General features: G+C 36.9%; 1 protein-coding gene across 1 annotated transcript in view; it reads left to right on the forward strand.

The window, feature by feature from the left end:
* LOC150078811 (uncharacterized) overlaps window positions 1-23,706 on the forward strand; it is a 329,603-nt gene that overhangs the window by 231,398 nt on the left and 74,499 nt on the right. Inside the window, exon 12 of the mRNA XM_090382376.1 lies at window positions 14,029-14,142. Within this exon, the coding sequence (XP_090238502.1) occupies window positions 14,029-14,142 (114 nt within the window). The remainder of the gene's footprint in view (window positions 1-14,028; window positions 14,143-23,706) is intronic.

Consider the following 23,706-nt stretch of genomic DNA (forward strand, 5'->3'; position numbering starts at 1 on the left):
TATACAGCCACTCCCCGATTAATTTAAGGGTTGCGTTCCTCAAAACTGCAAGTCGGATTTTACATAAGGTAGAATTTCCCCCATGCTTGTGCAGCACTCGCAACTGTGCTCACTAAATTGATTGAATTGAAAAGAAATGTTAAATGAACATGTGAATAGAATTATTTATTGTATTTATTAAATTTTTTATCTCGTGCACAGGAAAAATTACAAAAGCGTGCAATTTAAAAAATTTTCAAAATTATAAAATTACAAAAAAAAAAAAAAAGAGAGAGGAGACAGGCATAACATCAGTAAGTTTTACCTTTGAGCATCATTGCCAGAATCCGTTCTTCAGCTGATAAGTACGCCACTGTGGAGGTTGAGGGCTGTGGAGATTTAGAAGGGGTCGGCCACTCAACCTTACGAAATAACATATTAATGGATGACTGAACGGTGGCTTTTTTCTTTTCATCCATTAATTAATTTTAAAAAAATTTTCTTTTCATCATAGATTTCTTTGTAGCAAGCAAAGATATCATTCATCCTTCTGTTAACTTATAAGAATCCTTCGCTGTCAGGATCCATCTTCTCAAACCTCGCCATTACCGATGCAATTTCACAAAATGCCATTGCCAACTCTCTGGTGATGAAGCATCTCAGCTCCTCATTTGGTTCATCTTGAGCTTCTTCAGCATTTTCATCTTTCACTATTGCTGCCTGCAAGTCAATACGTTCTTCATTAGATAATTCTTTCTCTTCTTCCACTATTAACACCTCCATGTCTTTGGCAACAACCTCCAAATGAAGTAGCTCTGTAACCTCTTCATATGAGTCGTCTTTTTCAAACCCTTCGAAGCCTGTTTCGTGTCGTGGGCATATTTTCTTCCATTCACCATTTAAACAACTTTTAGTAATTTCTGCCCAGGCCTTATTAATGTTTAAGATGGCATGGTAAATACTGTAAGATTTTCAAAAGTCTCTTAACATAAAATTTTTCTCACTGTCTACTAAAGACAATGCCTGAGCAAATGGCGTGCGTAAATAGTATGCTTTTTTAAATTCGAAATAACACCCTGATCCATAGGTTGGATGAGTGAAGTCGTGTTTGGCAGTAGAAATATGACTCTCACATTCGAATTGAAATCATCTAGATTAGCATTATCTAATAGAAGCAAAATCTTGAAAGGAACGTCGTTGTTTTTACAATCTCAGCAATGAAGCAGCATTTAAACCAGTCCTCAAAGAGAGATATGTTATTCATGCTCTCTGGTTCGATCGGAAATGCATGGGTAGGGGTGGCTTTATTGATGCCCTTAAATGCATGAGGATTTCCAGAATGGTACAAAAGCAGTGGTATTAATCTGTAATCTCCTGCTGCATTAGCCCCAAGCAAGAGCGTGGCCCTATCTTTTGAAGCCTTAAAACCTGGCATTGTCTTTCCCTCTTTGGCAATGTATGTTCGATCCGGCATTTTTTTCCAATACAAAGCAGTCTCGTCATCGTTAAAAATTTGCTGTGTTGAATAGCTGCCTTCATCAATAATTTTTTCCAATACATCACAAAATATCTCTGTAGCTGCAGAATTGGCACTGACGACTTCACTGCATACTTTAATGTTTTGGAAACCAGCACGATGGTTGAACCTATTAAACCACCTGTTTAATAGGCCATTTGACTCAGGAGTACTTGCTTCTGAATTTGATTTTCCATCCATATTATTAGCTGTTCCTCTTCAATATAGCACTTGAACACTGTTTTGTGATCACCATTGATGTTAAGTGCATTGATTCTTTCACATGTTCTTTTATACATGCACTGCCCTTTAAAATAGTATTCGCTGTTGAAGCAGCGAGACCTAATTCATCTTGCAATAGATGACAAACTTTGTCATGCTTCGTACCTCTTAATCGTTTTCATCTTCATTTCTAAATCAATTTTGTTTCGTTTCCTGACACTGCCAGCACTTGCACTTTCCGTTGATCCCTTTCCCTTCATCATTGCAATACGTAAAAAAGGAATGAAGAGAAGTTTGTGAAAATTTGTTTTTTTATATGATGGAAGATTTCAGTGTAGGGGAACACATTTCACCATAATACCATAACGTAAAACCCCACAGAATTCCAGTTATCAGTATTATTGCAAATGCAGTAAGATCAAGTTTACACCCGTTTATAATAGATTGTGCTGACAGAAAAGCCCAATATACTGGAAATTGTTTTTATTGTTTTATGGTAGTGACCTCCAGAAACGTGCTTTAGAAAAATATCACAAAGGCGTTCAAAATGGAATCTTATAACTGGAACATATGATAACAATGAAAGTGTATTGTAATTTCCATTATAAATATGACCTTTTAGAGAGATAAATAGCTTAGTAATATAGTGTAATTTTCAACTTCCAAGGACTTGGAATGAATTACAAAAAAAAAAAAAAAAAAAACAATATGTTATTGGGTTCATATTACGATATTTTCACAATACCTCCATTTATCCCTGCAGATTCAAAATATGTTGCCATATTTTTTTCAGTTTGTACTGGCCAGCAGACAACTTATATGAAGTTCTCTGAGCAGTGTAGATGGGTGCCAGAGCAGGTCATGAAGTTTTGTCAATGATATATAGAAATTTTGCTGGCACTGACAAGGAATTGATTATTCCTTTATATAAGGCAGTGGTCAGGCCACACCTTGAGTAATGCATACAGGTCTGGAGGCCTCATTTTAGGAAAGATGTAGAGTTGCTTGAGTGAGTACAGAGAAGGGCAACAAGATTGGTGAGGGGAACGAAGGGGTCCTCTTACCAGGAAAGGTTTAAATTCTGCAAAACGCAGTCTGGAGATGAGGCACCTGCAAGGTGATTTGATTGAGGTGTATAAGGCCTGGAATGGTTTGAGCAGGCTCAATGCTGATGTGTTACTTCCGCTTGCTCAGATTAAGAACCTGAGGGGGCATAGATTCAAATTGAAGAAGGACAGTTGTAGAACAGATATGCGAAAGTTTTCCTTTAGCCAGTAGGTAGTTAATTGCTGGAACAGACTTCCATCTGTTGTTGTTGTGGAAGTTGATAGCTTAAATAAATTTAAGGCTGAACTAGACAAACATTTGGAGTGACCGGATGGTTGAAATGGGAAGGTTTTTTTTTTTTTTTTTTTTTTGGCTGCTTATAAGCTTGCTTTCTTGCATCATATGCCTTATCTAATGCTAACATCTGCTGTACAACGTCATCAGCTTTTGCCCGTGATAGGCACACCCTTGTCCTATTCCACCTATCCTTTTTTGAACAACATATTTCACCGTCATGACTAGGTTCTGTGCAAGCTAGTTGTCGTAGGAGACTATTGTTAAAGAAAATGATGCTCCTGTGGGGCCAGTGCAGTAGGGATTGTACTGCACTTTTATTATTCTGCCTTGGGATTGCCACTGTGTTGCCTGATGATCAAGTTCCAGCTCTGGCATTGATGTGGGCAGCTGAGAGCTTGATGGGTCCCCAAATTAAATCCTTTGAGAGCTTCTGCCCTGTTCTTCAAGGGTTTCATAAAGGTCCATAACAACGTTGAGTTAGCACCTAATACCCTCACACTCCTTACATTGAACACACATAAAGATGGCAATATCATGTCTCACCAGATAGATCCACAAACATCAAACAAGCAATACATTTCATAAAAGGCTGTGATTTAGAGGACAACTGCCCCCTTCAGTTCTCCCCAAAGCCACAGCACTCCCACTACCTTGAGCCCTTTACTTTGCTGCTCTGGTCTGAGGCATGATTTTGTTCAAATTCAATATAATTAAAAAAAAACTACACTAAACTAATATACCTAATGCAGTAATAACACTATGCACTGGTTATGCTATGAAGTTTAAATTATTAATTATATATACACAACCAACAAGTTGATTGCGACCGATTGGAGCTTTAATTTCGGTCAATCACGACGAATTTTAAATATATATAAAATTAGTAAAATAATAAGAGGAGTATACCTCAATATAGTGCGTAGAACCCTTCCGTATGATACCCTCCAGAAATTAAAACGGAAAAAACGAAAAAATCGGCAAACTTACCGGTACATTAGAGTAAAAAATAAATAATTAAATAATCAATTTAACACAATACAAATCAATTTAAAACAATTAAAAATCAAATTAACGCAATTAAAAGAATCAAACGAAAATATTCAAAACGATTTTCCTTCCTTAATGTTCGGCGGCCATATTTGATCTCCGATTCGTGGACCTTTACGCGCATGGGCGAAGACAAATAATCTCTATTTAAGTAACAGGTTTAACCCGATTCGGTAATTTTCATTCCTGTGATCACGACATTCGGTCGAAAAGCGTTGTCAGCTTCAGGAAGGAAAATCGTTTTGAATATTTTCGTTTGATTCTTTTAATTGCGTTAATTTGATTTTTAATTGATTTGTATTGTGTTAAATTGATTATTTAATTATTTATTTTTTACTCTAATGTACCGGTAAGTTTGCCGATTTTTTCGTTTTTTCCGTTTTAATTTCTGGAGGGTATCATACGGAAGGGTTCTACGCACTATATTGAGGTATACTCCTCTTATTATTTTACTAATATTATTATCAACGTAGAACATATTGAGTAGCACAGCTCTGATTCATACTATCTGAATATATATAAAAAATAGATTAGTCAAAAATCTAGATGTTATTATTATTATGCTCCCCACTGCATATGTGTATTACAAATCCATTGAACCACGACTACTCTTGTCGCCGCAGAGCCTCTAGGCTTGTCTAGTGAAAATTCACGCAGTTATTGTGGAGAGCATGTGTATGTGTCGAATTCTTATTTAGCTTGCTTAATGTTAATAACTGGACAGTACTTATATGTTAATTTAATACCCTTTGATTTAAAATGAATACTACAAAAGAATAAAACGTATCATTTTCATCAAGAGTGGGAACTAGAATACTTCTTTGTAATGATAAAAGAAAAATGTTGTTTGATTTGCAATGCTTCTGTGGCTATACCCAAAAAAGGAAATTTAGAAAGGCACTTCAGCGCACTTCATGGTAAATACCAATCGGATTTTCCGCCTAATAGTGACCTTGGGAAAAATAAATTAAAAGAATTAAATCCAGAACATTCGCACAAAAAAATTTCTTTGTGACACCTAATTTACTAATTTACAATCTAAAGCAGTAACTGTAACATCATTTAAAGTGAGTCATCTTCTTGAAAAAAAAAATGTAAACCATTTTCTGATGGTCAATTCATCAAAGATGCATTTTTAGAAATAACAGATTCTCTTTTTGAAAATTTTAAGAACAAAAATGAAATTAAAAGTGCTCTTCAAGATCTGCAATTATCATGAAATACTGTGATGTGATGCATCGAAAAAATGAGTAAAAATGTGAGCGAACAATTGTGTGCCCTTTTCTTTACAACTGGATGAATCTACAGATGTCAGTGATACAGCTCAATTGCTCGTTTTTGTTTGTATGGTTTTCGATGATTCTGCCACTGAGAAAAACTGCTGGTTATGGTTTCATTAAAAGAAAGAACTAGAACTTGATATATTTAACGCATTCAAAAAATTAAATCACCACTATTTAAGCTCACATCAATAACAACAGATGGAACTAAAGCAATGACAAGGGCACCTTAATGGATTCATCACATTGTGCCAAAAGGATGATGAATTCCCAGATTTTTTGAGTTACCACTATATCATCCACCAACAAGTGTTACCCTGCAAAAGATTAAATACTAAAAGTGTTATGAACATAGCTTTCAAAATTGTGAATTCCATCTGAGGCAATCTCTTCAAAAGAGGCTTTTTAAAATGCAACTTGATGAAAATGAACCAGATCTGATATTACACACAGATGTGAGGTGGCTGAGTCAGAGTAAGTATGAAATTAAAAAAATTGTTGATCAAAGGAGAGATGATTATCAGCAGCTACAAGATATGGAGTGGTTGTGCGATCTGGCTTTTTTGGCATATTTTACCAGTAAATTAAGTGATCTGAATTTGGAATTACAAGGAAAAAATAAAAATGTGGGTGACATGATTAGTAGTATTTTTGCATATAAATATCATTTTTTGGCAATGGCTAAGATGCTCAAAGAAAATAATTCGATCATTTTGCAAATATGCATGATCATTTGCAAAAATATCCTGTTTTTTAATTTAATAGTGAGAAATATGTTTCTGAAATTTAGAAAGTTGTGGATCATTTTGAAACCAGATTCAGTGATTTTAAAACAATTAAAGACATCTTTCAATATATTTCTTATCCATTTAATGTCAACTTAGATACAAAACAAATTGCAGAAAAAAAAATCGCTGAGATTTTTCACATGGAGAAAATATTACATGAAAATGAAATTATTATATTGCATAACAATATCTTCCTAAAAGCCAGATCAACAGAAAAAGACTTTTGGAAATATGTTTGCCAAGACAAGTACCCAAATGTAAAAAAATGTGGTGAACTTTTAAATTCCTATTTTGGTTACACATATCTATGTAAATTGGCCTTTTTGTATTTGAAACAAACAAAGACGAATAATTTACGGTTGGCCTTATCACAGTATATCCCCAATTTTGAAAGCTTGGCAGATGGCATTAAGACACAAACTTCACATAAATTAAAAATTTAAATATGTATGAATTTAAAATAAGAATTCTGAATTGTATTTAATTTTAAAATTTATAAACAACATTTTTCAGTATGTGTTGATTAACTTTTTTAACCATGTGCAATGAAATTCTTGAGATGGTAGATCGCATCAAAAATTAAGTTGGCCACCCCTGGTATATATATTGCAATAGCCAGCTTACGGTATATGTATTTTGTATCACCTATCAAGTGTAAGTTATATGTATTATGCTATACTGGTACATTTGTAAGTTCTAAATAATTATTACAGATAATAAATTTATCTAACTAACACTAACAAACTTTCAAGATAGCTATCTGCTACTATTAAAACACCAGAATTCCCCTACCATAACTTAATTCTATAATAATGGCAGCAAAATTTGAATGTTCTTATCAATACAAAACTATGGTAGCAGAAGTCAAATGTGGTTCCTTAAACAATTATAAATGATAAGTAACAAATTCATGGAAGTAATACACATCCATAAATTTGTGTCTATCATTTATAATTGAATTTTTGGCTATGCATAAAGGAATTTTTGGACATAATACACGTGAGCTTATAAGTTTGGTGTGTGGCCATAATTTGACAGTTTTTTTTTTCACCCAACTCTACACTCAGAGAACCAACTTTTCCTCATTTATCCCTTCTACTTCTGTTTTTTTTTTTTTTTTTTTTCAAATAATCTTTCTTCATGCATATTTCCCAAAAATCTGCAGAAATTCAAGCCTAATTTCAACAAGATCTTCTGTCTTCTCAACCCAAGCTTAGTATATGTACTGTAGGATTTAATACCCCTTCATGTTTAGGTTTTTTATAAAAGAAAAATTTTGTAAATGCTCATGTAGGCATTTGATGGAGCCCATTTGTAAATTTCTACTGTGTAGTTATTTATTTAGTTGGTTATTTTTTTCATTTCCTGAATTTAATGTTTGTGCAGTGTGATTTTTTTACACTGCAAATGTTGGAAGCTGATAAGACAGAAGGACACTAGTATACTAAGTTATGTGAAATGTGTAGGGAAAAGTTGATATATGCATCAATTGCCAGGGCTGCATTTACACTTTTGGAGGTCCTTTATGAGGCCCAAAAAGGTTAGGTCATGTCAGTACAAAGTAAAAAGAAATTGCTTCAAACGTTTATTTCAGTTAATCAAATTCATAAATATTTTTTTAATTTATTGAAAATAAAAGTCATATTTCTATAAAAACTCATTTTAATAAAATAAAAATAACACAGCATTGGTATTTATTGGTATTAAAAATAAAGTATTATACATACATAAGTATATATGTATTAAATTAAAAAATAATAACTAATATAATAAAATACTAAACTAATAAAAAAAATAATAACTAAAAAATAATAACTTTTTCTTTTCAAATATATCTATAATATCATCATAAGTAATTGAGTCCATTGCATCTGATTCAATGAATAATAATGATAGGTCACTTGTTTTATTTTGGTGCAAGTTGCTTCTTAATAATTTTTAATTCATTTCAACAGCAAAAATGACCGTTCAGCACTTGCATTTGAAATAGGCATAGTCAAAAATATTTTTTAAATAGTTTCTACTTTCGGGAAGGTAGACCTTAGCCTGTCGTTTATAAATTGGTACATATTTTTAATTGAAAAATTTTCTTCTTTCATCATTATTAAAAATTGCTTAACTTCGTCAATAAATTTTTCCAAGTCAATATCAGTCCTATAAGTTTGTAAAATTTTGTTAATACTAGTGATAGTAGTAGTGGCATGTGATGCAAGCGTATGAGCTTATGCAGCATCAGCCAAAAAAAAAAAAAAAAAAAAATCCCCTCTAAATATTTGTCCAGTTCCTCCTTAAATTTATTTAACCTATCAACTTCCACAACGGCAGATGGAAGTTTGTTCCAGCAATTAACCACCCGCTGGCTAAAGGCAAATTTCCGCACATCTATTCTACAACTGTCTTTCCTCAATTTCAATTTATGCCCCCTTAGGTTCGTAATCTGAACAAGTGAAAGAATCCCATCACAATTCAGCGTGCTCAACCCATTCAAGGCATTATACACCTCAATCAGATCACCTTGCAGGTGCCTAGTCTCCAGCTGATGCAATTTGCAGAACTTAAGCCTCTCCTGGTAAGAGGATCCCTTCATTCCCCTCACCAATCTTGTTGCCCTTTTCTGTACATGCTCAAGCAAATCTACATCCTTCTTAAAATGAGGCCTCCAGACCTGCACGCAGTACTCAAGGCGTGGCCTGACCATTGCCTTATACAGAGGGACAATCACCTCCTTTTCCCTGCTAACAAAATTCCTGTATATCATTGACAACACCCCATGACCTGCCCTGGCAGCCTGTCTGCATTGTTCAGAAAACTTCATATCTGACTGCACAATTACTCCCAGGTCTTTCATTTTCTACCTCCTTAAGTGTAGTACCACACAGTTGGTACGTTTCTCTGGGGTTACTTCCACCCATATGCAGTACTTTGCATTTTTCAATGTTAAACTTCAGTTGCCACTTCTCAGCCCATCTGCCCAAATTTTCTAGATCCTGTTGAAATAACACACTGCCATTACTGTCATTAACAACCCTGCCAACCTTTGTATCATCTGCAGACTGCGATACTAAGCCTGATATATCTTCATCAATATCATTGATAAATATACAAAACAACAGTGGACCCAACACCGAACCCTGTGGAACTCCACTAATAACATTAGTCCACGAAGAGCAGCATCAATTGATTACCACCCTCTGTCTTCTCTCACTCAACCATCCTTTTATCCATTGTAGCAACTTACCCTTAATACCATTCTGCTCCAATTTGTTTTTTTTTTTTTTTATGTGAACCCCAAACACGAGAGGTATTAGAAACTATAGTACTTAGTACCGTGCTTGGGTTGGAGGTTGAGAAGACGCAAGAAGATATTTGTTGACATTGGACTTGAACTTCTGTAGATTGTAATTTTCAGGAAATATGTATGAAGGAAGGTTGTTCCAGAAAACGGCAGTTGAATGAATAAATGAGGAAGATGAAAAGTGGGTTCTGTGAGTTTGAAGTTGGACAGTAAATGGATGTTGGCTGGTGGCAGCGAGTGTACGGACTGTTTTGAAAGAGATAGCAGGAATTATGGAAGCTAATTCAGAAGAACAGTGCCCATGGAAGTATCTGTAGAAGAGGCATGCAGCAGAAACAGTACGTCTAAGAGACAGCGAGGTGAGAGACTTTTTTAAAGATGAATCATTAATTAACCTAACTGCCCTCTTCTGAATGGAATCAAGAAGCCTGAGAGAGGTTTTGGGGGCACCACCCCAGATGTGGGAACAATATTCCATGGCAGGGCGGATTTGCGATTTATACAGAGTGAGCAGTTGTTTGGAGGAAAAGTAACGCCGAGAGCGAAAGAGAAAACCAAGTTTTTTAGATGCTGAGGAAGCAATATTTGTAATGTGCTTGTGCCAAGAGAGATTAGAAGCCAGGGTAATCCCCAAAAGAGATATATCATTTTTCCTAGAAATCGGAGTGTCACTAAAGATAAGCATAGGAGCAGAAGAATCCTTTTTGCGAGATATAAGACAAGACTGAGTTTTAGAAGGGGTGAAATCAACTAAGTTGTCTTTGCCCCACTGGAGAATTACCTGAAGATCGGCATTTAAGGAATTGGTAGCAGATTTTCAAGAGGTTGAAGCTGATTGAGTAGGACAAGGTTTCTCAAAATGGAAAGTGGAATGCAATGTGCTATCATCGGCAAAACTATGGAAAAGAGTGTGGTAAAGAACTGAACCTTGGGGGACACCGGCATTAGTGGAGAAGTTAGAAGACAGAGAACCATCTACCATCACCCTCAGTGAGCGATCAGAGAGAAAACTGGATAACCAATTACTAAAAACAGTTGGCAAACCATAAGATGGAAGCTGGTTTAGAAGACCTTTATGCCTAAAACGATCAAAAGCCTTTGAGATGTCAAGAGCAACTACTTGTGTTTCACCGAACCTTTCCATTGAATTAGTCCATAAATGGGTAACATAAGCTAGAATATCACCAGTGGATCGATACTGACGGAATCCATACTGGTGATCGTTGATCAGACGGAAGGTTTCTAGGTAGTTTAAGAGTTGGCGGTTAATTGATTTCTCCATTACTTTAGAAAGAGTAGAAGTAATTGCAATGGGACGATAATTGGATGGGAGGGATTTGTCACCCTTTTTAGGAACTGGCTGGATATGAGCAAATTTCCAAGCAGATGGAAAAACACCTTTGGAATAAGAAAGTGAAAAAAGGTGGCAAAGAATAGGAGTAAGTTCAGGAGCACAGGTTTTGAGAACAAGTGGAGAAATACCATCAGGACCTGGAGCTTTCTTAGCATCAAGATTCATAAAAATCCTTTTGACGGAAGACCACAGGAGACATTGAATGGAGTGTGTTGGGAATGGTGGGAGGTGTTTTACCAAGATCATTAATACATGAGCTGGAAGAAAAATGGGATGCTAGCAGGTCAGCTTTATCCTTGGCTGAAGTAACAACAGAACCATCTGGTTTGGACAGAGGTGGGAGCAAAGATGGGCAAAAGTTGCAGCCAATAGCTTTGGCAAGAGACCAGAATGCTCGGCTACCATTAGGGCAAGAAGCAAGTTTTCTACTCTTAGCCTGTTCAAACTCTAGTTTAGTCTTGATTAATAACTGCTTTACAATTGTTGCGAGCTTTGGTGTAGGCAGAAAATGAAACTGAAGAATTAGAAACAAGCCAATTACGATATGCAACATTCTTCTCTTGAACAGCCTTATCACATTTATTGGAAAACCAAGGTTTAGATAAAGGACGAGATTTTAAAGTGGAGTGTGGGATAAAGGATTCCATACCTGCAAGAATAATTTCACTGACACGATCTGAGCAAACGTTGACATCAGAAGTTTTGAAACAGTAATCCGACCAAGGAAAAGAAGTCTCGCAGGTCATCCTATTTTACATTCTTGTAATGCCAAACAACACAAGGTTGGGAATAGCCACAAGATAAAGGTTCCATTGGAGAAGAGACAATCACCAAGTTGTGATCTGAAGTGCCTAAAGGACCTCTCACTTCCACCATGTACTTAGAAGTGTTGTTTGTGAGAAAAAGATCAAGCGTATTGGCTGTATGATTAGGATTGTCCAGAATTCTTGTAGGTAAATTAACAATCTGTGCTAGGTCATTAGTAATTGCAAAAGCTTCAGCATCTCGACCTGCTGGGACGGTGTGACTAGAAAACGGAAGCCAGATGGAGTTGTGAACATTAAAATCACCAAGGAAAATTACCTCACTGTTAGGAAAGTTGGACTGGAGAAAGTCAAGTTGCAAAGAGAGGAAGTCAAAGAGCTCCAAGTGATTAGTGGAGTTGGGAGAACAGTAGAGACAACAGATGAATTTGACAGAATGAGGTAGAGAGATTTTGAGCCAGAGAAGATCAAAGAGAGGAGATTCCAAATTGCCAAGTCTCTCACAGGGAATATCAGAACGGACATATGCACAAGTACCACCTTTGAGGCGAAAGGAATCATACAGCAAATAATTTGGGCATCTGAGATGAGCAGTAGTTGAATCAACCGATAACTGAGATTCTCTCAGAAAAAGTACATGGGGTTTGGCAGACTGCAAGTGGAAATGGACATCGTTGCGATTAGAATTGAGACCACGTATATTTATGAAATGAATTAGGAAGTGCTTGGGAGGTTTAGATCTTTTCGCAGATAAGCTTGCTCTATTAGTTTGACAATTCATGGTGTATTCAATAGTAAGAAAAAGTGGGTGGAACATGCTATATGAAGTAATGAAATTTTTGGATATGGCGTACACGTGGTAGCAGATTTTCAAGTGGTAAGAATATACCCATATCCTTGACATAAAGTGTCCTCGACAATGCTCCCCGCATACACACTACTCGGACTCCCTCCAGTCACTATCCGGCAGAGTAGAGGTAGCAAGATTATACACTAGCTGATCCGGAAGCCTCCTAGAGAGTTACCAATAGGTTCGGTCCGGTGTACTAACTAGCGGCCGGCCAGTGAACACCGTTTTAGATCTGTACCCTCGAAATGAAAGGAATATTGGATCTTGCCACGACGTTCTTTATAACCTCTAAAGTCATCAATCACACTGCATGATGGAAGAGATAGGGAAGGGTTGACCGGAACTTAGCTCTAGAGACTAAACATGGGTTCCACCATTTCAACCTCCAATAAGCAAAGTGGTGGTATTTCACCGGTTGATGAGAGTCACATACCACCTAGTACTGCCTGGTAACATAGAGGAGCGGCATTCCTCCATGTGGTGTGGGCGCCACACCTCGACCCCTGCTTACGTTGGTTCACACCTTGGTGGTCACCCACCGTGTGCTTGTGCATGGAGATAACGTTATACCCAGGATTACTAACAGTCCCACCATCATGAAGGTGCAAGCAGAGGATTTGGCTGTCACAGATCCTCCAGACTTTGCCAAAATTGGGTCCACTTGACTTGAATGTCACCCGAATATCAGTTCCTTCAGCATGTTAGACTCCTAGGTAGCAAGTACAGCTTGTCTGGCGTATCTGAGAGAATGTCTGTGACAACCTTAAGGACCAAATTACTTTTACATACTATATTACTGTTACATACAATTATAAAGAAAAAGTATAGATCTAAAAACTCAAGAATTTAGTACTCACTATAAAAATTTCACGAAAAGATCAAGAAACCAATTCAAATTGAAAATAATTACATTAAAGGCTAAAAAAATATAAAAAGAGAAAGAATAGTATTTTTCTGTACAAAAAAAATCTTAGTTTTGTTAAAATAACAATAATAAATTTATTTAAAAATATATTCTTACCGACTCCGACAGCTACTTTAACCACATAATTAGGTATATGTACTCTTATACTTCTATACAAACACCAACCAAATATTAATGGTAACTAAACTCTCAGTCGTTATGTACGCGTGTGTACAAATGTTTTTTTATATAATTGTTTGTGAGGAGTAAGGTTTGAAAGTGAGGCCCCCAGCTTGCGCTTTATGGTAAATGCTGCCCTGTCAATTGCAATTGTACACATTTTTATTTTACACTATACCACTAGAAAGCACTTACTGCTGTTTCCAAAATTTGCCACTTTGCCATTTATTCTGCACACAAAAGAGACTGATTATTAGCTCTATTGATACTTCAGATTCCCAAGTGAGAACTTGAGTTGGCATTGATGTGTACTGGCTCTATCTTTCCTGGAATAATGTTCACAACCATCCTGAGAACTCTTTTTTTCATTTAACTGAATGAAAGCTACAGTGTTTTTTATTCTTCAATATAATATAAAACTTTATTACTGATTACATTAAATTTCATGTTATATATTTTAAATATTGTTTTTTTTTTTTTTTTTGTAGAACATGACCTCTCCTAGTAAATATGGTGGTTATGCATATGATGCAGTATGGGTGTATGCCTTAGCACTTGATGCTCTCTTGAAAGAAAACTATTCTTATTATGCAACTTTACATTCTGAATTAACAACTGAGTAAGTGTACTAATATTAACATCTCTTAAATTAAAATAATAAATAATAAAACAATAAAATTAATTTTAAAAAAAGTCCAATGAGTCAAACTAGCATGAATAAAAAATTTATTCATGCTAGTTTGATAGATATATGTCTTCTTATTCTTATTTATTTCTTTATTATTTTATTGTTATTTTAGTTATATTTTTTACCACTCAAAACCCCATAGCCGTTTTTTAAAATTCAAACATCCATGACTCCATAACTGTTCAGAATCAGACATATTTATATGAACATTTTTCTTATAAAGTTCTGGCATGTAGAACCACCCCTATAATTTTATCAGTATGATTTTCAGTATAATTTTATCAATATATATAACCATGCTGATTTTTAATGTTAATTTTGACATATTATATAACCAATTTGTGCTTTAGATAATATCCATTGTATTTTGATGCATTGTTCTACTGGTGTAGGGTCACAGAAATGGATAGCACCAATTGCTAATTACTTTTACTGATGCATCAATGGGTGTTGGTCCTGATTAAGTCCCTATGGATGTATTCAGGCAGTAATTTTTTTTTTTTTTTTTATCAAAACCCCAAACACGAAAGGTATCAAAACCTATAGTACTTAGTACCGTGCATGGGTTGAAGGAGAAGTATGGGGGGTGGGGGGGGGATCCCGGAACTATTATTACCCCTATTATACTTCATATTATTACTTCTTCCATATTTCATAATTTTTTTATTTTAGCATTTTTCCTCTTTGTATTTAATAAGTATATGCTATCAAATGTTATGGCATTTGGCTTTGGTGGTTGATATTCAGGTATATGTACAGGATGTCTCAAAAATATTGGTACAGACGTTTAGGGGAGGTAGATAACATCTAAGGGAATGTGAATCGCATAGGAACCCATAACCGGAAATGTCACCGTAAGTTGGTAAATGGCACTGTTAATCAGTTCGCGAGAGGGAAAATTTCTGGTTTACTCATTCAAGCAGTAGTCGCCGCACAAAGAGCAGGCATCGATATACAAACTGTGAGCTGGCAGACATGCACCTAGTGTATGGATTAGCAGAGGGCCCACACGGTGTGCACCCCTATGCAGCACAACATCACTTCGCAATAAATGTGTGGGCAGGTATGGTCGGTGACTGCTTAGTCGGCCCATACCTGTTATCATCCTGCATGAACTCCGCTAAATATCGGATGTTTCTTGAACAAGTTCTACCAGGGTTACTTGACGATGTTCCAGCAAATGTAAGACGCAACGTTTGGTTTCAACATGACGGGGGCGCCGCCTGCCCATTATGGAAGGTGTGTTCGTGACCATTTGAACAGGTGTTTTGGGCGTTGATGTATTGGCCGTGGTAGAGCCATTTCCTGGCCCCCACGCTCACCTGATTTATTAGCCTTGATTTCTTTCTGTGGGGGGCCCTCAACTCTATCGTGTATGAATCACCTGTGGAGATGGAAATGGATCTCATGGCGAGACTCGTCTGCACTGCTGCTACTGTCAAAGAAACTCCAGGTGTATTCGACCATGTCCGCCAATCCATGCTGCGTTGGTGTCACACATGCATCACGTCTCATGGTGGATCTAGCATCTGTTGTAATGTGAAATGCATCCATCTCGTACTCCATTGTTAATATGTCAAATAAATGTTTGCCACTAATTATTGTCTTGTGTCATTTCTGCTTCTTGTGCCTCTGCTACTACTTACCCGTGACGTTTCCGGTTATGGGTTCCTATGCGATTCACATTCCTTTAGATGTTACCTACCTCCCCTAAACGTTTGTACCAATATTTTTGAGACGCCCTGTATGAATATACTCTAGCTAGTATGAATCAGAGCTGTAATGCTCAATACGTTCTACATTGATATTAATATTTGTAAAATAATAAGAGGAGTTTTCCTCAATATAGTACGTAGAACACTTCTGTATGATTTTTTGGTTTGGTTGTTTTTTTTTTTTTTTTTTTTTTTTTTTTAGGAGCATTAGCAACTGAGGCCATATTGGTCCGGGGATATGCGGTGGTCATTCCCTGACCTTTCCGCATCCTCCGTATTTGGTGGTCACGGGCTCGAACCCTGGTCTAATCAAGAAGCGTGTGATACGCACTACTGCTCTTGCCCACCTGGCTACGGAGGTGCCCTCCGTATGATAGTCTCCAGAAATTAAAACGAAAAAAATCGAAAAACTTACATTAGAGTAAAAAATAATTAAAAACCAATTTAACACAATTAAAATCAATTTAATGCAATTAAAAATATTAATTTAAAAAAATAATAAAAACATACTTTTTTTATTTAACGAGGCCAAAATACTTAATGTCCAACGTAATTGTACGCGACTGTTAATTGCAGAAACCGTAGAAATTAAATTACACGAGCATTCTGTTAATGTTCATCGGCCATATTTGATCTCCGATGCATGGACCTTTACGCGCATGGGTGAAGACAGATAATCACTATTTAAGTTTCATGTTCAACCCTATTTGGTAATTTTCATTCCTGTGATCACGACGTACGGTCGAAAAGCATTGTCAGCTTCAGGAAGGAAAATTGTTTTTAATATTTTCGTTAGATTCTTTATAATATTTTTAATTGTGGTAAATTGATTTAATTCTGTTAAATTGAATTTAATTGTGTTAAATTGGTTTTTAATTATTTTTTACTCTAATGTAAGTTTTTCGATTTTTTCGTTTTAATTTCTCGAGAGTATCATACGGAAGTGTTCTACGTTTTGAGGTAAACTCCTCTTATTATTTTACAAATAAATATACTCTGTGTATTAATATATATACAGGATGTTTCTAAATTACACCAAAAAATTGTAGTGGTATTTCTATGCCAGAACAAAGAAAAAATTTATATAAGCATTTTTATATACAGGGTGATTCACTACCAGTGCGACAAACTTGCAGGAGGTGTAGGGGGCACAAAGACGAATCGGAATCACATAGCATTGCAGGGTCCGAAATGCCTTCGTGATGCGGTAGAGGGCGTTGAACGGGAGGTCGCGTGAACAGCGATCCCGCTGGAAGTCAGCATTTGTGAACTGGTTCCCAAGGCAGTAGGATGGACGCGTATTCAAACGTTGAACTGGCCGACATGCACCTCGCATATGCAGCTGTGGACTGTAACGGGCGCGCCGCTCTGCGCTTGTACCAGGAATGTTTCCCACACAGGCGTGCTCCTCATCATATGATTTTTGCACGTGTGCACAGAAGGTTACATGAGACTGGCTGTTTCACGAGAGGTACCATGAATCAAGAGCGAACGACGAGGACACCAGACAATGAGGAGAATGTCCTACGTCTTGCAGAAGGCAATCCGAGTACGAGTACTCGAGCGATAGGCCAACAATTGGGTATTTCCCAATCCACTGTATGGAGGATACTGTCAACAAACCAAATGGGTTCATACCATCTGCAACGCGTCCAATCATTGGAGCCTACGGATTATCCACTCCGGAGGACTTTTGCTACTTGGTTTCTTCAGCAGAAACGGTTCGCAAATGCTGACTTCCAGCGAGATCGCTGTTCACGCGACCTTCCGTTTAACGTCCTCTACAGAATGACGAAGGCATTTTGGACCCTGCAATGCTATGTGATTCCGATTCGTCTTTGTGCCTCCTACACCTCCTGCAAGTTTGTCGCACTGGTAGTGAATCACCCTGTATATATATATATATATATATATATATATATATATATATACACAGTCGAACTTCCCTATAACGAATTCGATAAATCCAGCGAAAAAATTTGTTATAGAGAAATTTCGTTATACAGCGAATATCTTTTTTATTAGAAATTGTTATCTAATTAGAAAATGAAAACGAATCTACATTTATTTTTAATGTATTTTATTTCAAAAACACTTATTTAAATTATGTTTACACAATTTTCACCGGTAAGTATCACAGATTAAAAAAAATCTGTAATTTTCGTTTGCACAGTACAATTAAAAAATGTCTGATTCTCAAAGAAAACCTCACATTTGTTCAGAGCATTAAAAACATTATCAGGAACATTTTCACAAAACTGTAGACCCATACGAACCATTTTAAAAGCGTTAATCATTTCTTCGCGAGTTGGCTTTTCTACGGGTTGTTCTGATGCGTCTTCAGCATCATCGTTAATTTCTTCGTGATCATGGTAGTAGTAGTGGCATGTGATGCAAGAAAGCAAGTGTATGAGCTCCCTCCAAATGCCTGTCCAGTTCCTCCTTAAATTTATTTAACCTATCAACTTCCACAACGGCAGATGGAAGTTTGTTCCAGCAATTAACCACCCGCTGGCTAAAGGCAAATTTCCGCACATCTATTCTACAACTGTCTTTCTTCAATTTCAATTTATGCCCCCTTAGGTTCGTAATCTGAACAAGTGGAAAGATCCATCAGAATTCAACATGCTCAACCTATTCAAGGCCTTATACACCTCAATCAGATCACCGCGCAGGTACCTAGTCTCCAGCCACTGCAATTTGCAGAACTTAAGCCTCTCTTGGTAAGAGGATCCCTTCATTCCCCTCACCAATCTTGTTGCCCTTCTCTGTACAAGCTCAAGCAAATCGACATCCTTCCTAAAATGAGGCCTCCAGACCTGTACGCAGTACTCAAGGCGTGGCCTGATCATTGCCTTATACAGAGGGACAATCACCTCCTTTTCCCTGCTAGCAAAATTCCTATATATCACTGACAAAACCCATGACCTGCCCTGGCAGCCTGTCTGCATTGCTCAAAAAACTTCATATCTGACTGCACAATTACTCCCAGGTCTTTTTCATTTTCTACCACCCTTAAGTGTAGTACCACACAGATGGTACGTTTCCCTGGGGTTACTTCTACCCATATGCAGTACTTTGCATTTGTCAAGGTTAAACTTCAGTTGCCACTTCTTAGCCCATCTGCCCAAATTGTCTAGATCCTGTTGCAGTAGCACACTGCCATTACTGTCATTAACAACCCTGCCAATCTTTGTATCATCTGCAAACTTCAACATTAAGCCTGATATACCTTCATCAATATCATTGATAAATATACAAAACAACAGTGGACCCAACACCGAATCCTGTGGGACTCCACTAATAACATTAGTCCACGAAGAGCAGCACCCATTGATTACCACCCTCTGTCTTCTCCCACTTAACCATACTTTTATCCTTTGTAGCAACTTACCCTTAATACCATTCTGCTCCAATTTGTACAGTAGTCTTCCATGCGCAACAGTGTCAAAAACTTTCCTGAAATCCAAATATGATATCAAAATTATTTTTTGCATCCAATTCCTTTGTAACCACATCATAATATCCTATCAAATTTGTCAGACAAGACTTTCCCTTAACAAACCCATGCTGTGTCTGAATTATTGCTGCAGTCTTGTCTAGATGATCCTGCAATGCATCTTTAATCAGTGACTCCATTATTTTACCCGGAACAGAAGTAAAACTAACGGGTCTGTAAATGCTTGTGTCACCCTTCGATCCCTCTTTGTGAATTGGGGATACATTTGCACATCTCCAGTCCGTCGGAATCTCCCCTGAGTCCAAGGATACTCTCATAATTATGGCTAAGGGTTTGCTTAATTGCTTTGCCGCCTCCTTTAATATAACTAATTAGATCCCATCCACCCCAGGTGCTTGTCTTATGTTTAACTTCAACAATTTCCCCTCCACTTTGCTCTCAGTTATTACAAAATAATTAAGTATCCTGCTACAATTTGATAACCTTCTGCCATTTTCAAACCTTAATAATTCCTCATGTGTGAATGTAGATGCAAAATACTCATTCAGTTTGTTTGCTATCTGAGCAGGATCATCAATAGTCGAACCATCGATGTCAAGTGGACAAATCAGATTCATCCCCTTCCTTTTAGAGTTTATATAAGTAAAGAAATCCTTGCTGTTTTTCTTAGCATCTTTTGCCAAGGATTTCTTGTAATCTTGAAATATTGTTCAAGGTTTAGGCCTAAATGGATGTCAGATGAACTAATGAGGCATATGGCAGAGAAGAAAAATGCATGGGATACATACAAATTAACACGTGACACAGAAGCTTATGATAGATACAAGTTGATCTGTAACCAAGTTACAAAGGAGGTTAGGTAGGCGAAGGCAGATTACGAGAAATCCTTGGCAAGGGATGCAAAGAAAACACCAAAGAATTCTTTACTTATGTAAACTCTAGAAGGGGATGAATCAGATTGGTCCACTTGATATCGATGGGTCAACTGTTGATGATCCTGCTCAGGTAGCTAACAAACTAAATGAATATTTTGCATCGACATTCACACATGAGGAGTTATTCAGTGAGGGGAATGCCAGAGGTGTATTCAACTCTGGCAGTAAGCTAGAGAATCTTGTAATAACTGAGAGTAAAGTGGAGGAGAAATTGTTGAAGATAAACACAAGAAAGGCACCTGGGGTGGATGGGATCTATCCAGTTATATTAAAGGAGGCAGCAAAGGAAGTAAGCAAACCCTTAGCCATAATTATGAGAGCTTCCTTGGACTCAGGGGAGGTACCCATGGACTGGAGATGTGCAAATGTGACCCCAATTCACAAAGGAGGATCAAAGGCTGACACAAGTAATTATAGACCTGTGAGTTTAACTTCTGTTCCCGGAAAATTAATGGAGGCACTGGTTAAAGAAGCACTGCAGCATCATCTAGACAAGACTGCAGTTATAGCTTGGACACAGCATGGTTTTGTTAAGGGGATGTCTTGCCTGACCAATATGATTGGATACTATGATGCCGTCACAAAAGAACTGGATGCAGGGAATAACTTTGATATTATATACTTGAATCTTAGAAAGGCTTTTGATACTGTTGCACATGGAAGACTGCTGCACAAATTGGAGCAGTGTGGCACTGGAGGCAAATTGCTGCTATGGATAAAGGGGTGGTTGAGGGGGAGAAGACAGAGAGTGGTAATCAATGGACACTGCTCATCGTGGACTAATGTTATTAGTGGAGTCCCTCAGGGTTCAGTATTGGGTCCTTTATTGTTTTCTGTATTTATAAATGATACTGATGATGGTATATCAAGCTTAATGTCCAAGTTTGCAGACGATACGAAGGTTGGCAGGGTTGTCAAGGACACTACTGACACTATGCTGCTGCAACAGGATCTGGAAAGGTTGAGCAGATGGGCTGAGAGGTGGCAAATGAAGTTTAACATTGACAAATGTAAAGTACTATATATGGGAAACAGCAACCCCAGAGCAACGTATCAACTCTGTGGTACTACACTTGACAGTGGTAGAGAAGGAAAGGGACCTGGGGGTGGTTGTGCAGGCAGATATGAAGTTCTCTGAGCAGTGCAGACGGGCTGCAAGAGTAGCTCATGGTGTATTGTCAATGATACATAGGAATTTTTCTAGCAGGGATAAGGAGGTGATTATTCCCTTGTATAAGGCAATGGTCAGACCGCACCTAGAGTACTGTATACAGGTCTGGAGGCCTCATTTCAAGAAGGATGTAGAGCTGCTGGAACAAGTACAGAGAAGAGCAACAAGATTAGTGAATGGAACAAAGGGGTGCTCTTACGAAGAAAGGCTTAAGTTTTGCGAATTACAGTGTCTGGAGACTAGGCACCAGGCGAGTTGATCTGATAGAGGTGTACAAAGTCTTGAATGGTTTGAGCATGCTCAATGCTGATGGGATTCTTCCTCTTGCTCAGAATAATCACCTGAGAGGGCATAAATTCAAATTGAGGAAAGACAGATGTATGATAGATGTGCGGAAATTTGCCTTTAGCCTGCTTGTGGTTGGTAGGTGGAACAGACTTCCATCCCTTGTCGTGGAAGTTGATAGCCTAAATAAGTTTAAAGCTCAGCTGGACAGGTATTTCGAATGAACAGAGGGGTGAAGTAGAAGTGGTTATTTTTTATTTATTTATTTTACTTTATTTTTTTTTGGCTGATGCTGCATAAGCTTGCTTTCTTGCATCAAATGCCTCTACTAATGCTAATGCTAATCTACCTTTGCCTGCCTAACCTCCTTTGTGACCTGATTACAGACTAGCTTATATCTGCCATAGGCTTCAGAGTCACTTGATAATTTATATGCATCCCATGCATTTTTCTTCTCTGTTACGAGTCTCATTTGGTCGCATCTAACACTGTTCAGCAGTATTTCATCTTCATTTGGATGTTCTGCTGTAGTCAGATCTTGATCTACATAAACATAACTATCCTGTGTTATTTCATTTTCTATGTTTCCGGAAGATTCTAATGTCCAAAAGGTTTTCAGTTGTGAAAGGGGCCTTTCATCTAGTTCGTCCAGTCATTTTTCGACTTTTGTATTCAATGCAAATCCTGCTTTCGAAAAGCAATTTTGAATAGTATATTCAGTGACATTGTTTGTCCAAACTTTTGCCAGTTCAGAGATCTAAGGTTAATTGTAACCTCCAAATTTCTATTTTCTGATAATGCATTGATAAGCTTCATTATTATTCTCTTTCGATAATGAAATTTAAAATTTTTAATAATGCCTTGGTCCATTGGCTGGAGTTTTGACGTTACGTTTGGTGGTAAAAACAACAACTTCGCACTTTTAAGTTTTTCAAAATACTGGCAGGATGTGCCGGACAGTTGTCAGTTACCAACACGATTTTCCTTTTTTATTTTGTTATACGCTTGTCTAGTTTTAATATCCATTCTTCAAAAATATCACTTGTCATCCATGCTTTTTTATTAAAGTTGTAGTCAACTTCCAAAGATTTTGTGCCTCTAAAACATCTTGGGTTTTTTGATATTCCAATGACTAAAAGTCTTAATTTTTCACTTCCTGTCATATTTGCTCCAACTAGCACAGTGATTCTTTTTTTGCTTTGTTTTCCGCCCAGAAGCGGATTAAGGTCGGTTGAGGCCCCGGGCGCAGAAAAAAATATTGGGCCCCTTAAAAAAAGAGAGAGAGACAGAGAAAATAAAAATACATGTTACCCATTTTTTAAAATAAATAAAAAATATTATGTACTATTAACGTTTTATTTCCGATAAAATTTGAATATAATATATGTATTATATTATATTCACATCTGTTTTTAATTTGTCTTTTTTCAGCCCCTGATAGATGTCGTTTCATTTTTCTAGCTACCATTGGTAGCCTACCAATGAAAAGAAAAATATAAAATTTAATAGTCTGAATGATTAGAATACTAGAGAAGAGATTTTTCGTTATAGTGCAATAAATTAATGATTAATTAAAATTCAAAAATTATTCATAAACTACGAAAATCCAGGCGCTGATGTAACAACAGGAATTAATTTTATCTTAATATAATTTCAACAATATACGATATACTCATATTTGCGTATATCGTAAGTCTGCACTGCAGGAGAACCTTTGTAAGTACAAAGTAGCAAATACGATTCTATTGCTCCGATGAGCGGTAGCGCAGCCGCGCAGGGCCTACGCAGCATAGTGTGTGTATAGTATGCAGTGTAGTAATGAAATAATGAAAATAAGCGAATATAAACATACTATCAGGTTTTACCGCCGATTGTAAACTTCTACGTAATTAAAATTGCACATATGAAACCAAACTTGGTGTCATTAGA

This window comes from Mastigoproctus giganteus, chromosome 10 (genome assembly GCF_048544385.1).
Source record: "Mastigoproctus giganteus isolate SK-2022 chromosome 10, ASM4854438v1, whole genome shotgun sequence".
In the NCBI taxonomy this organism is placed as follows: Eukaryota; Metazoa; Arthropoda; class Arachnida; order Uropygi; family Thelyphonidae; genus Mastigoproctus; species Mastigoproctus giganteus.